Source organism: Dermacentor albipictus, chromosome 5 (assembly GCF_038994185.2).
Source record: "Dermacentor albipictus isolate Rhodes 1998 colony chromosome 5, USDA_Dalb.pri_finalv2, whole genome shotgun sequence".
NCBI lineage: Eukaryota > Metazoa > Arthropoda > Arachnida > Ixodida > Ixodidae > Dermacentor > Dermacentor albipictus.
This window is the reverse complement of record NC_091825.1, coordinates 56,499,400-56,515,563: the sequence shown is the minus strand read 5'-3', so window position 1 is coordinate 56,515,563 and position 16,164 is coordinate 56,499,400. Positions and strand designations below refer to the sequence as shown.

Below are 16,164 nucleotides of genomic sequence, written 5' to 3'. Positions count from 1 at the left end.
TATAGAAATACTATGCTGGGAAAACTCGATTCATTCCTAGCCCCGGCAACTCTACAACAAAATAGAAGTGCATATTCATATCGTCACCAGGCACCATGGCAGATCCCTTTTTCACATACTAAATATGGCTGCCAATGCCTTAAACATACACTACCTTCCCTACTTAACTATTTTAACCAACATGTTGATGTGTTATCTCTAAACATAACTAAAATATTGGATTTGTTCTTATAGATGTGTATTGTCAACTGCTCCAACAGTTCCGTAGAACTTGTCATATATTCTCATTTTGTTTATACGTTCACACTAGTAACTACTATTCCTAGAATCCAGGTTTCCACTGCAGTGATTGTGCCCGAACCACGTGGCAGGGTTTCGTGTCGTAAACTGGATGCTGCAAAGGGCGTCTTCACGTTTGTTAAAATTCAAGGATGTGACGACGCCCTGGGCTACATTGCCGAGATGTCTGTCGCGAAAGCAGCAGCCTATATGCAGATTTTTCTTTTTTTATGTTTTTTAACATAGATGCACATATATATTTGCAAGTATGTAAAATAATTTCTAAAAAAAAAAGAACGTTTCCTGATGGTAACTTGTGTTTATTGTAAACTTCTGTGAAATTTGTTATATCTATATATGTATGTGTGTGTATGTATATGTGTATATATGTATACATATATTGTTTTTGCATTCTTATTTATTTATTTATTTTACAATACTGCAGGCCATTGTCGGGCCCATGCAGGAGTGGTTACAACATGGAATACAGTACAAAAAAAAGAATAAACTTAAACTAGTGTATCCAAAACAAAGAGCATTAGCACACACAAAAATGAACATACTCAATAAATATATACACTGTTTAAATGAGCCGTCCGGGAAGCAGGCGAAACAGCGTTTACCATAAGAATGCATCTACAGAGGCTGCATATGAAATACAGGCAATATCACCATTCGAATTCCAGATTCTCAATACTGTCAATAATTGCGTTGGCAGATGGGCAATTTACGGCTCTAGAGGGTACTATGTTCCAATGGGAAATGGCGTGTGGGAATAAAGAGTACTTGCGAGCGTTATTATGGCTGGGATGGTGTCGCATTGATTTATTATGGTTGGTTCAGGCAGAAAGTCTGAATGGCGCTTGAATGTATGTTGCTTGTGGTACTCAATAGGAACCGTGATAAAGTAAGCATAGAAATTTTAATCTGGAAATCATTCTACGTTGAGCCAGTGATTGAACGTTAGCCTTGACGCGCAGGTTTGTAATGCTCGTTTGACGTGAATATTGTGAATATATAAATCTCAATGCTAAGTTCTGTATGCGTTCTAGTTTCTCGGTTAAATACTTCTGGTGTGGGGCCCAAATAATGTCAGCATACTCTAAAGAGGGTCTAATGAGGGTTCTGTGTGCATTTAACACTAGGAGGTGTGTTTCTAACTTTTCTTCTCAAGAAATGTAGTTTACCTAGGGCCTTGTCATACACATTATTTATATGAGTTTCCCAATCTAATTTCATTGTAGGAGTGACCCCGAGATATGTGACCTCCTCGTATTTTCTTAGTGATATATTGTTTATTGTGTATGTAAACTGAAGCGCATTTTTCTTGTGAGTGAAGGAGATACTGGTAGTTTTTGATGCATTCAGTTTCATCCCCCTGTAAGGGGGGTTTATTCGGCTCGTAGAGCAGCAGCGACAAACTCAGCACCAGCAGGTAGGGCGCAGCCAGCGAACGAACTGGGTACGTGCCACGCGGTGGCAACGGGGCTTTTCAGCCTGCCGATCTTCTTCGTCACAATCACCCCCGGAATTGAAGAGTAGCCATCCTGGCGACCTAGGAAGAGGTGGGCGGATCGTAATACTGCTTCAGCCGGTCAATGTGCACAGTCTCTCGCCCCCGACGACGCAGATCGGAAGATGGCGATACGGGTTCGACCACGTAGTTCATTGGTGATGTTTGTGCAACTACGCAGTAGGGCCCGTGGTACTTCGGGAGGAGCTTGGACGAAAAGCCAGGAGCAGCAACAGGCGGGACCCAAAGCCACACGAGTGAGTCGACGGGGCAGGGGTGAGGGGGAGGATTGAGGTCATGGCATTCTTTTTGGCGGCACTGTTGAGCAGACGTCAACGAACGGGCTAGTTGGTGGCATTTCTCGGCGTGCTGAGCAACCGTAGAAACAGGTGAGCATTCAGCAGGGTCCGGCCGGTATGGGAGAACCGTATCAATGGTGCTGGAGGGATGGCGGCCGGCCGTAAAGCAGAAAAAAATGGTGAGAATCCGGTGGTGGCTTGAGAGGCAGTGTTATATGCGTAAGTGACGAACGGAAGTACAAGGTCCCAGTTGGAGTGGTCAGATGCAACATAAATTGATAGCATGTCACCAAGAGTTCTGTTGAATCGTTCTGTTAAGCAATTGGTCTGTGGATGATAAGCAGTAGTAGTGCGGTGAATAATTTGGCATTCAGATAAGAGTGACTGCAGGACATCTGAGAGGAATACGCAGCCCCGATCGCTCAACAGTTCACATGGTGTGCCATGGCGGAGAACGAAGTTGTTTATAATGAACGAGGCGATGTTTTTTGCTGATGCGGCAGGCAAGGCAGCGGTTTCAGCATACCGTGTCAAATGATCTACGGCGACAACAATCCATCAGTTGCCCGCGCCAGTAGATGGAAGAGGCCCATAGATATCAATGCCGACACGGTCAAATGGCTGAGCTGGGCAGGGAAGTGGTTGGAGAGATGCGGTGGAGAGATGCGGGACACATTGGCATTGCTGGCAGGCAATGCAGGAGCGTAAATATTTGTGGACGAAGGTGTACATCCCTCGCTAATAATATTGTAGGCAAAGCCGTGTGCACGTTTTTGACACTCCGCCGTGACCACACTGTGGGTCAGAATGAAAAGCGGAGCAGAACTCTTGTCGTAGGTGGCGAGGTACTACTAAAAGCCATTTGCGGCCGTCATTGTGGTAGTTGCGGCGGTATAAAAGTCCATCCCGGATTGTGAAATGCTGCACCTGTTGACGTAGCGCTCGAGGTGCCGAAGTTGCCGGAGGATTTGACAAAAAGTCGAACACCATGACGATCCATGGGTCTTTTTGTTGCTCCGATGCCATGTCCAGGATGTCAAGTGGTGAGATGTCATGTCTGTCGGTAGAAGTGCTGCTGTCTGAAGTCACTGGGGAGCGCGAGAGGGCATCGGCGTCAGCGTGTTTGCGTCCAGAGCGATAAACGACACGGATATCATATTCCTGGATTCGGAGGGCCCACCAAGCGAGGCGGCCCGATGGGTCTTTTAGGTTGGACAACCAGCTAAGAGTGTGATAATCCGTCACCACATCAAAGCATCGACCGTAGACATATGGACGAAATTTTTGAAGAGCCCATACGATAGCCAGGCACTCTTTTTCTGTTACTGAGGAATTGGCCTCAGGTTTCGTGAGGGCACGACTGGCATAGGTGACTACGTATTCGGCATTAGTGTTCTTGCGTTGTGCGAGCACGGCACCAAGGCCGACACCACTGGCGTCAGTGTGAAGTTCTGTAGGTGCGCTGGGATCAAAATGCCACAAGATTGGCGGAGACGTGAGTAGGTGATTGTGACGAAGAAGATCGGCAGGCTGAAAAGCCCCGTTGCCATCGCGTGGCACGTACCCAGCACCTCCACCAATTGTAAAGGGGGTTTATTCGGCTCGTAGAGCAGCAGCGACAAACTCAGCACCAGCAGGTAGGGCACAGCCAGCGAACGAACTGGGTACGTGCCATGCGATGGCAACGGGACTTTTCAGCCTGCCGATCTTCTTCGTCACACCACAAATGTTGCACCAATTTTGTACAGCAGCTAACGAATCATTTAGTTTTACCTGATCCTCTCTGGTATTTGTAGCCAGGCCAGCAGCTGGGCGAACAACAACTTTATTGCGGTTGCGCAAGTTACATATATAGTGAAGCCTACGTGACGTAACAGATCACGGGATCACTGGTGCGTCCCCAAATTCACAGTTCTTCGCTAACACACGCAGTTCTGTTAGCCACTCGTTAAACATCTCGCCTTCTTTTTGGTTCCTTGAACCGAAACGGAATTCTTGGAATGTTAAGTTCGTTGCAGGCTTGTAATGATCCTCAAATTTCTTAATCAGAACTTCAACGTCATTCCTGTCTTCCGCTTCATCGAACTTGAAGGTACTATACGACTTCCTAGCCTCTTCGCCTATGGTAACTAGCAATGTGGCTGCTTGAACGTCTTTTGGCTGCTTGTTCAATTGCGTAACAATGGAAAACAGCAGAAACTCACTTTTCCAAGTTTTCCAGGCAATCCAAGGGTCGTGCGACGGATCCATAGGCTTCGGGGGCGGTAGTAGCGCGGACGCCATCGACATATTGGCTGGGTTTCGCTGCCACCGCTGCTACCATGTAGCCAGGCCAGCAGTTGGGTGAGCAACAACCTTATTGCGGTTGCGCAAGTTACATATATAGTGAAGCCTACGTGACGCAACAGATCACGGGATTACTGGTGCACCGTGACGACTGCAGATTCAGCCGTGCTACAGTATTCACTGTTGTGTACACTACACGTTAATCGGCGAATAGGCGCATTTGAATAGGCGGCTGAACGCATGAACGAATATCATTGATGTAGATCAGAAATAGGAGGGGCGCAAGAACCGAGCGTTGCGGAACACCAGAAAAAAAACGTTGATGTAATCAGATGTAATATCATTCACAGCTACGCATTGCTTTCGGTTTTCGAGATAGTTCTTGATCCACGATACTGTTTTCTCGTGTACACCAATGGCAATTAGTTTAGTAATAAGATCTGGATGAGGAATAACATCAAAGGCCTTTGAAATATCTAAGAAAATGGCATCTATTTGGCTTCTGTTATTTATTGATGTAGCTACATCATGGGTTAACTCAGCTGAGTAATAGTACTTAGACTTGAACAGAATCCATGTTGCCGGCTGTATTGTAGGTTATTATTCTCCAAGTGCAATATTATGGCCTTATAAATAATATGTTCAAACAATTTACTGGATGTACATGTTAATGAAACAGGTCTATAGTTACGTCGAGTTTAGAGCCAGATTTGTGCACAGGTATTACTTTGGCCCTTCGCCAGTCATCAGGTATCACTGAAGTTTCCAAAGATCGCCTGTAAATTACGTGTAAGTATTTTGACGTCCAAACTGCATGTTTTTGCAAAAAAGCATTTGATATAAGATCAGAGCCACAGGGATTCTTTACATCCAGTTTTTGTAAGAGTAAAAAAATTCCTTGTAGGTCAATATCTATTTCAGGCATTGGATTCTCGAACTGATACTGTGGAGAGGGACCGTTAAAGGTAGTTCTGTTAAATACAGATTGAAAAAATTCATTAAATTTGCTTGCTATGACGTCAGGCTGAACAACTGTCTCGTTCGAAACAGTAATCTGCGATACGGTGTGCCGCTCCCTCGATAGGTAGCGCCAGAATTTTTGTGGTTTATTCGTCAGGTAAGAAGGCAGAGTAACAGTGAAAAAACGCTCCTTGGCCATATGGATCTTATATTGTAGTAAGCGTATGAGATCTTGAAGGTCACGTGTGGTTTTCTTTCTGCGCTTCCTCTTAATTTTTCGTTTTAAATATATTACTTCGCGCGATACCCAAGGATGTTCTCTGTTCACTCGTTTCTTTCTGGAGGGAATGTAGTTTTCTTCACAAAAGTGCACAATACGCTTAAAACATAACCATAATTAATTTACGTCATGAAGTAATGAAAACTGCAGAAAGGAGGCGTTTAAATATTCTGAGATAGCATTGTCATCCGCTCTTGAGTAATCCCTGATAACAGCAATCGATGGCTTAACGCGTTCACGGTTTCCTAAAATTGGACAGGAGAATACAATCATTTTATGGTCCGAAATGCTATTTTCAACGTTTAATGTGTTATTTTGAAATAGACTGCTTACGAACATAAGATTAAGCACAGAACATGACGGACCAGCTATTCTAGTCGGTTCGGAAACTAGCTGGTCTAGAGAAAAGGTAAATGACATGAACAACAGAGATTCAGCACTTTTTGCGTCACAGCTGTTGTGCAAAAGATTAGACCAGTTGATTCCTGGTAAATTGAAATCACCTGTGATGATAATATTGGAACGTGAATTAGTGTGTTGTGCAATGTAATTGTGCATAACGTCTAGGTATACAGGGGGCGCATTCGGAGGTCGATATAGGCCACCCAGAAATATGCTTTTTCCATTAAATGTAAGTTTACACCATACGCTTTCATGGTCAGGTATGCTGTTTAAAACTGTGAATTTTATGTTAGATTTAATTGCGACAGCAACACCTCCCCCCCGCGATTCTCTGTCTTTCCGTATGAGCCGATAAGGCGGAAACACTTCGGAATCCTGGACGCTTTCGTGAAGCCAGGTTTCCGTGATGACTATAACGTGTGGGTGATGGGCTGCAACTATGCTTTCAGGTAGGCTGAAGTTATTGACTACGCTGCGCGCATTCAGTGATAACACTCTGATACATTTCGTACATTGTTGTCACGTGCAATCGCGAGCTGCTGAGCCAGCATGTGCAGAAGTTATCGGTTTAGATAGTTCAATTCTTCTGTCCTCACACTCATTCCATATGAAGGTTTTGCCATTTATTTTTAGTTTATCAAATGCCAGAGATACCTTTGCCCCTTTCGCCTTGTCACTTACTGCAGAACGCCATAATTTAGCAAGTGTGTCGCATACTTTCTTTGAGAAATCTTCGGATATTGAAATCTGGGTGTTTTTCAGCTTGAAGCAGCTTGATAATATTTTGTTTTTCTCAGCGAAGTTGAATAGCCTGATAATAACAGGGCGTGTCCTTTGGCTTTGCTTTGTACCAATTTTGTGAAGTCGTTCTATTGAGTTAACTTCTATTCCTAGGATCTTCCTAAATATACCGTCTCGCACTTCTTCTTCAAGTGTTTTAACATCTTCAGCAGAGCTCTCTCTTAATCCATAAATTACTAGGTTATTCCGCCTACTTCTATTTTCTAGATCATCGACCTTCGATGCCAGAAATTCTACTTGCGTCATGGTAGATTTACAAGATTCCTCGCAGTGTACTATCTTGTCTTCGCATTCTTTCCATAATCCCCTTTCATTCTCAATAACTGTCATTCTTTCTTGCAAATCTGCAACTATTGTCTCCACGTGCTTGATATTTGAAGACAGTTGTTTCAGTGTTTTGTTCGTTTCCTTTTGTTCTCTTAGAATGCGTTTCATTAGTTCCCGCTGCGAACATTCATCTGAATCAGAGCCAGGACCTGGATTTTGTTCAACGTCTCCGAATGTTAGTAACATTAAGCAGACAACATTAAAACAATCTTGCAAAATAGCAACACAGCATTGTGGACTTGGGAGCACCATTAACGTTACGTCATTGTCTCTAGTTGAAGAGACTAAATGCTGGTCACTAACCTGCGCGATCAGAAAAAATTCGATCAGCATCCGTACTCGTTCAGTGCTTCCAAGTCCACTGAAGGTAACGTCGAAAAGGCTGCTGCTTTTATCCGGGTGCCATGGTGTCTCTGTCGACGTCACCGTGCTGGTCAGGTGGTCCCAGTGCAGTGCACGTGGTACAGCTTCCTGCGACTTGTTTCGTCCGATGAAGCCAGCAGGGCAGACAGCCAGAGGTAGCAGTAGATAGGCCTGATGCAGCGCATGCTCAGACCCTGCGTCGACGAATCCAGTCCTCGACAGCACGATCTGTGCGATCAGAAAAAATTTGATCAGCATCCGCGCTCGTTTGGTGCTTCCAAGTCCACTATGATATATGCAACTGAGCCTGTGTTAAATAATAATATGCAAGATAACAGATTATAATTGTATACTGGGAGTCATTTGACACAACTGTATTACAACTAGTTTCCATGTAATAACATGAAAATTTCTATATGTATTTGCGCTTAAAAACTCTTATATCCACACTTTATCCGTAATTGTATTGCTACACCAGCTGCTTCCGTGCCTGTCTGGGAGACCGGAACTTTGTCAAGCCGAAGAGAATTCGGCTTTTTTTCCGGCTCTCCCTTTTTCACCTTGTATCCAGTGGTGAAAATAAAAATTATGATGATGATGACGATGTAGCAGAATATGTTCACAGAAGTGAAATGCCACTGTACTGAATTTTGTTAAACTGAAAGGCATTTGCATTGGGTTGAATGGCGTTTCGATGGGGGATATAAAAAAGTTCGTACAGCTGAATAATTTGTTCAAGTGACGTTCAAGTGGTAGTTTACTGTATATTGGTTTTCTTGGATAAAAAATTTAGTTGGAAACAGTGCCTTGTATGTCCTCATTTTTTCTTAAACATTGCTCGATGAACAAGAGGTGCAAAAAGACACCTTTCTATTTTGTCTCTTCTGACCTAACTGGCATTTGGCAAATACCTCTTGCGTGCGGGAGAAAGTAAGGAGGGGGAGGGGGGGGGGTTATATTGGAAAAAGTTTGGCAGTGTTTGGCTCCTCCTGGGGTGGTGTTAGAGGTGTGTATGAACCACTGCTTAGATAAATCGAACTCAGTACCTTTTTCTCAGTACAAGCATTCGTGAATGTTAACTTGTTATTCCAGTAGTTTAAAAATGCCTGCATAGGCCCTATATCACAATATGTCCCAAGCCTCCTATTTTTTTTTTATTTAAAAGGACTTGAAAGAATTCGAACTTCACTGTTAATGAAAAGAATGTTACAACTTTCAATAGCAAGGGATTGCTGTTATCAAGACTCCACAAAATGATGCAAAAAGAGCTGTTCTGCCATGAACAATTTTCAATATTGTAATTCTGAGAAGCGGTTATTAAGTTTTGAGGAGAAAGTTTGTTGAATGTATGTTCCAGCTTGTAAACCGCGCACAAACTATTTGAGGGCGGTAAGATTTTTTATTGTTTAATATCAAGAGTTGACGAACAGCCACAGTTCAGCAATGTCGTGTTTTCTCATTTTGAAGAGCAAAAATTATTTCAACATATCTGAGCTATCAACCCTACAATAGTCATGACATTAGCCATTAATCAAGTGGGGGACCAAGATTACAATTTTTATCCTGTGGACATTTAGTTGGTCTAATAGGGCGATGGTTCATCTCAATATCCCCGCTCACCAGAGGGCTACAGGATTGGGACACCACCTGGGCATATGTAGGAATAAAATTAAGGCACCGACTATGTGGGCAATGAAGCTATGAAGCAATGAAGGGATGGTCAGAACATATGCAGTAAGCATTATCATGGTACCACACCTATTGGTGCTGCTGCTGCCTTGCCCACTGAAGAGGGGCAATCCAATGGTGATTTTTGAAGACAGTGCCATCGACATCATGATGATTGAAAAGTCTGAAATGGTATCATTGTGTACATTATTCACATAGCCCAGTGGGTCACTGGACAAACTATGACTGTTTCCCAAACAGAAGATAAATCAGTCCATGCTTGCATGGAGGAAAAATTGCACAAGCTTAGCAAGAGTCAATGACACGAATGCAGGAAAGTGAAACACTGTGGCAACAACAAGGCAAAGAAAAAGAACTGCACGAAGCACAGAGATCTAAGCATCGTGCCAGTGCTGCTAGAGGATTGCTCACTCAATATGAAAGTTCAGTTCCAATCATGCATACTACCTCTTGGTTTAGCTTAAGGATTGCTTACCTCAACAAAATAATGCCTCTTGTCACTCTCAGTTGTCCCCATGAGTTTAAAGCAGTCTTTCACAACCTAGGCTGAGAACACTCCCAAGAAATGTTGTATCCTGTACACAAGCCATGCAAGTTCCTGTAATATTTGAAGGATCCACATCTCACAGTATAACACAAGGTTGTGAAGAAGACAAAGGCATATTGAAATGAGCATGACAGCTCAATGCCTACTGGCAAAGGCTTTGCAAAATTTTTACAGCAATAATGCATTGTGGTGCCTCAGAACCACTGGGATTAGCAAGATTCCACTGTAACTGGAATGAGAAAATACTGCGTTCTAATTGACTTACAGTGCGGTGTTAAGCACGACAGCAGCACTGCATTAAAGCATCAATGTTCTAATCGATTTTCCTCAAACATGTTATGGTACGACTTTTAGTGACTAAGCAGCATTTGTACAAAGGCACCAAGCTGGTTTGCTTCAAGAAGTGTCTTCTGATCTATACTTTCAGCAAAAATGTTGCACTTATTGCTGGTTCTTTGGCATGCAAGTCTTAAAAAAAATGGGATTAGCATGCATCTTACTCAGTAACAGAAACTTAGCAAGTGGACCTACTTGGCTTGGACCTTCAGGGTTACAGATACATGGGCATTGACATGTACAGTCAAAGACATAAGAAAGTGCCTGGGACCTCCAAAATCGTTCGTAATACTGGTTACTTCGTTGTAAAGATTGTACACCACACCGCCGCTAACAATTGAGCAGGCTGGACATGTTAAAGAAGAGAGAACCCTTATTCTATGAATTAAGGGGCACTTAGTGAAATATGTCACTAGTATTTTTGTTTATAGTTTGTGTGGCTGAATGTGCGACTAACATGTCACTAACCTTGCTCAAGTTTAATGTTATTGACGCATGCGCAGCAGGAGTTGAACGACAATGACTCGCCTTGCCTTTCTTCTTTTACTCTCTTTATGCCCATTGCGAATTGTATATATTTGTGCACACTTCAATAAAGGTGTTGTCGGCAGTCAGCGCTCGTTCTGTGTCCTTCCTTATCCGTGTATTTTGGTGCTGTTTTAAATATGAAACATCTTCAGTGGCTTTCTTGATGACCGACGCCGGAGTTCTACGGCAGACATCCGTTATCCTTGCCTTGAACTAATCTGACTCTATCTCAATTACGTAAGCAAGATCATTCACATAAATAACCCCAAAGAAAGAAATCGAGTGGAGAGAGGTCACATGACCTAGCGGGCCAATTCACAGGCCTGTGCCTTCCAATCTATTGCGCATTGAAAGTCGCATCCAACCAGTTTCGTGCTTGGCTGCTGCTGTGTGCGGGTGCCCTATCTTGCTGATACCACAGAAGCGGAAGAGGTGACAGCGGGACTTCACAGAGAAACTCATCTACCACTCCTTCAAGGATTTTGTTGATGTAACACTGTCCAGTGAGTATGTGATCAAAGAAGATGGGACCGATTATAGCACCAGCATAAATTCTGAATCACAATTTGGGCAACTACTGGTACTGGTGCCTATTGCACTTCACACAGCGTGCATTGGAGTCCCTCCACTAGTGCGCATTATGCAAATGTACCTAGGCGTTTCGGCGAAAATTGGCTTCATCTGTGCACATGATGTTGCTCAAAAGGTATGATGACTCATGGGCTTTTGCGAGAAATTTAAACGATTCTACGGGTCCCTATCTTCCAAGCATTGTTGCTGGTTAAGGTGGGACGGGTGAAAGACTGTCATTTAGAATTCTCCAAACTGACTTGGAAATTGGTACCTGGGCGGCCACGTTCCGCATGCTAGCATGAGGATTTGAGGCCATAAATGCTAGAACATCCCTGCGTAGGCTAGGACTCAAACGTGGAGTCTTCAGCCGGTTTGTTGAAGCTGCCGGTTTGTCTCAGGTTTTCACAACTTCTGATGATAGTCGATGCATTTGGTCTACCGCCACACTTCCATTAGTGATATACATATTTGCAGTCTTCCTCTTGTTGCCATTTGCAGATGCCAAGGCGAGGATCATGCTTACTGGGTGCTCATTAGAGAAACACATGGCAAATGGGATGGAACAAAACGTACCTTTAAATCTTTGCACTGACGTCAATTCACTTTTGTGGTGACAGGTTCTGCAGCAAAAAAAAAAATCCGTGCACTTTATCTACGCTAAAACAACAGCTATCACAACTTTTTTCCAGGTAACACCAAACGAGACGTGTTACTTCAGCAGGGATGCGGCAGATGAGGCATTAGGTCGATCACAATATTTTTCTTTATTTCCTTTATTTCATCCTGGATTACTCAGAGGGAGCATGTTCGAGGGCGCTGCTTTATGATGCGAGTGGGAGCACAGTCATGTGGTATTCTCCATATTTCACAGGGTTTATTTATCTATCATAAAAAATTAGTATGCAATTAGTACGTCGCTGAAAATATCGCAGTTAGATGTCCCTTGGCTGTGCCTTTAGATGCCTCATTTATAATTTGATAATTAGGATAGTACATGTCGACTTAGATAATTAATTAAATGATCAAATTAAATCTGTAACGAAAAAATTACTAGCAGCTACTGCAATGTACTGTAAACAATATTCGCTAGGTTTTCTTCGAGTAAAGCATTGCTCTCTTTTTAAATCTTGGTGCATTATAATTAATTGGGACACTCTATATATTTACGTTTGCATGTAAGTGATGATGTTACCATCCGTAATAAATGTTGTAAGTTATTAGAAATGTTCTTTTTTTCATGAGTCGTTGACATTACTTACTGTAAAAAGAAGCAACACCGAGACACACAACATTCACGTGCATTTCATACGCCGTTGATAAAAGAGTTTGCTGACGGAGTCAGTGAAGTTCATAGGTTTCATTCATGATCAAAAAAGCACGCAAAACAATTTGAAGCGTCGTGAGCATACAACAACATATTCATTCTCTAGACATAGGCTATCCATACCGTTATAAATAATTCTTGATTGGCTGCCTCCATCTCTTTCAAAAATATTATAAACTTTGTCCTGTGTGTATATTTAAATATATTGCATATGTGCATGGTGTTTACAGTGGAAATTTAAAATAATGTTGAAGTGAGAAAGTATGGATAAGGCAGCCACCGCGAGTGCTTCTGATGGCCGTGTCCCCCTATTGTCAGGATTTGAAGAAATAAAGTGACCCGCCGTGGTTGCTTTGTGGCTATGGTGTTAAGCTCAAGATCGCGAGATCTCGAGCTTAACAGCCATGTTATCTCGTGTTAAGCTCGAGATAATATGGCTGCTAAGCTCGATATCGCCACATCTAATCCCGGCCACGACGGCCGCATTTCGATGGGGGCGAAATGTGAAAACACCAATGTACTTACATTTATGTACATGTTAAAGAGCCCCCCGTGGTCCAAGTTTCCGGAGTCCCCCACTATGCGGTGCCTCACAATGAGATCGTGGTTTCGGCAAATAAAACCGCATAATTTAACATTCTTTTTTGCAGAAATAATCGAAAATATTAATTAAAAGCCGTTCAAGTCTGCGCCAACAAGGATGCAGTAAGCTATTAGCCTCAGCAAAATTTCAAGGGAAAAAGTCGAGGAAAGTGAAAAGAAACCTCAAATGATGTGGGTGACAAAGCACTGGTATTGGCACTTTAGGTGTGTGTGTGGGGGGGAAGGGGGAGGGAGGCTTCGGCTTCGCCTAGGGTGGGGGGCTCAGCCCCCCCCCCTCCCCCGGGAAATCTCCGGAGGGGGCTCGGGCCCCAGAGCCCCCCACATAGTCTCCGCCTATGCTGCTATGTTAATATGTATGGTATTATATGTGCATTTCTCAAGTGAATAAATTAAACAAAGTACAAGTAGTTCATTTTCAGGGGAAGCAACACTGAAGCAATCAATTTTGCGTCCTTCCATTTTAAGGTGAAAGCCTTAGATGCCTATGCTTCAAGGTCTCATTGTGAGGTACAGAAAATATCATGTGACCCAAGGAAGGCCAGAAGCGAACGAAAACATGTCCAGCCATGTATAAGACATGATTAATGATTATCGAAGTTATCACTATGTGGTACCTGTTTCCAAGTTCCTGTGATGATGTCAAAGGTTATTTCAGATGCACTGCTTCATCACTATCATTATATACAGTTCTTTCATATGTGAATGCATTGCTTGTAGAAGACAGGTAGGTAGAACCATAACGCAGAATGGACCATTTGTTAAAGAATTGGTTTTCTTCAAATGACGATCCATCTAGTATAAGATTTTTATAATGAGTGGGACATTGCACCAAACTGGTAGCCCATGACGGTGAGGTGCTCATTGTTACCAACCTTCTAGTGAAAAAAATATACTTTCAAAGAACTACCAAGAAAAGAAATGTATAGATATTGTTTTATGATGGCCCTTGAGAGTGCGCTTTATGCTTGAGAGGGTGAATGTTGCAAGTTTACAGAGATGCTGAGTGCATAATTGAATCATAGCGTCCGTAATTATGTATGTTGATGCTAGTTTTTCATGACAGATATACAATGGAGCAAAAGTGCTTAATAGCTAGTGCTGTGGGTAGCTGAACAGTGAGAGAGAGAGAGAAGGGAAGACGGAAAGGCAGGGAGGTTAACCAGACTGAGTCCAGTTTGCTACCCTACATGTGGGGAGGGGAATGGGGAGTGAAAGAGAGAGAACTTAGGTGTAGGATGTCTATAGTCGGGCACTCAAGTCTGTTCAGCGCTTTTTCACTGAACAGTGAAATGCACATTATTGCAAGGACCTGAACTTTAATCAAAGTGGTGACAATAGTGGTCAAAGTTTTCTTATTATTTGTACCAATGCAATGTGAAGTTGGGGATCACGATCCTGGCAACGAAAAATGAAAATTAATATGACAGCGGCCATTGTCAGCTTAAAGAACTGGGTGGACAGACAGACATGGGAAACCAGCACTTAAGTGGTGTCGGAGCAAAGCTGGAACTTATGGCTGAGCCAAATAACTTATAAGGGCTGTGGCGCACACGATAGCTGCGCGCGGGTATGATATAGTAGAAATTATCAAGCAGTATCTGCCACATGGTGTTAGCACATGCTGCATGCACTGATAGATCTCCCACCGAGCTCCTACATCTATACGAATACACAGCTACAAAATACATGCCGAGATGCAGGATCCGTCCAGTAAAGAGAACAAATTCACCAGTCGCTTAATATGACATTGACCGACACCTACAGAAGTCGCTTAATCATTTAAATAATTAGGTGAGAATGACTTGGTTCGACAGGCAAGGTTCTGACTGGTGTTGTATAAGTATAAGTCGCAGGTCGCTTTTTAAGTCGCGACGATAGATTGGATTTTTTACAAGCACTGCTCCAGGAGGGCACATGCAACCGGAGGCCTCAGGAGAGGACCTGAGGTTATAATAAAGCAGGCGGCGCAGGATCCCCAGGGCACCCAAGGGGTAGTGGGGAGATCAAAGCTGGAAGCAGGATAGTCCGTAGATTGGAGTGGCGGAGGCCTAAGCGTGCTGGACTTAAAATAAATATTATTACGTCCAGCCGCCAACTTGTGACGCCAAGACTTCTGCAACAGCAGTCAGAAGTTTGCCGTTTGACATACTAAGGCAGCAGCGGAAGCGGACGAAGACACAGAAACGTGAAAAAAAGGACCCCACGCTACAAGTTAGTAGTATTTTAAAGTTTAAATTATGGCAATTGAATAACGCGCAACTGAGCCCTCTCGAAGCGTTCGACGCATGGAAAAATTCGCGAGGACGGTAAGATACCAGTGTGACAGAGGCACAAGCAAGGAACGAAAACGCGCACACAGGGCAAACTGTAAAGATGCTATATATTTTGCTATATATGTAATATATGCTATATCTATCAAGTGACTAGTGCCATGCTCTAATCTTCAAAGGTCGCAATGCTTTCGCAATGAAATTGTTGACAGTGTGCGCTGTGTGTGTATCTTGTGTTCTGGCTCACCGCTGATCGCGATCACGCCCGATCCTGATCGAATTTCGCGGTCGTGATTGCCTCCTTTGGACAAAATGAGCGAGAGACCCAATCACAGTCGAGAATTTCGATCCGGATCGGTGCCGATCGCGATCAGAAGTATACGTGTGACACTGGTAGTGACAGGGCAACGCCATATCATACTCGCCTTCACGGGAGACCACTGACCAAACGACAACAATCGTTCGCGCCAGTGCACTGTGCCAGCAACACCCAAGGAGACGCACGAGGAAAACTTGTACACGACGCACGGATCGCCAGCCGACACATGGCAAAATGCCTCCACGCCAAGGCACGCCTAGGGACAGAACGAGCAAAGAAACTGCTCCGCCGTGGTACCTAGGTAAAGGGAGAAATTTAAGGCGCAAACGCCCCCAGATTTTCTCTCTCGCACCCGCTGAAACGACTGGCCAATCCCGTGAACTGGCGATTCCGCAAATGACCGTCTCGTGGTGGTACCGAGTTATTCATCGTAACCGATTGGCGCGTATCCAAGCGGCGGTTCCT

General features: G+C 43.5%; 1 protein-coding gene across 16 annotated transcripts in view; it reads right to left on the bottom strand.

Moving 5' to 3' along the window:
• The window catches only part of LOC139059879 (uncharacterized), a 54,866-nt gene extending 38,826 nt beyond the window's left edge, over positions 1-16,040 (bottom strand). For 8 of the 16 annotated variants that reach the window (XR_011514459.1, XR_011514463.1, XR_011514465.1 and 5 more), the window contains exons 1-4: positions 15,806-16,040; positions 11,757-11,803; positions 9,675-9,797; positions 7,451-7,738 (exon numbers count right to left, since the gene is read on the bottom strand). Coding sequence is in view for 5 of the 16 variants with exons in the window: in XM_070538398.1 (XP_070394499.1) it covers positions 7,451-7,738; positions 9,675-9,716 (330 nt within the window). In the remaining 11 variants the exon portion in view is untranslated. Of the gene's footprint in view, positions 1-7,450; positions 7,739-9,268; positions 9,363-9,674; positions 9,798-11,756; positions 11,804-15,805 lie in introns of all 16 variants that reach the window. The other 8 variants (XR_011514462.1, XR_011514464.1, XR_011514466.1 and 5 more) reach the window with 7 other exon arrangements.
• Positions 16,041-16,164: the final 124 nt, after the last annotated feature.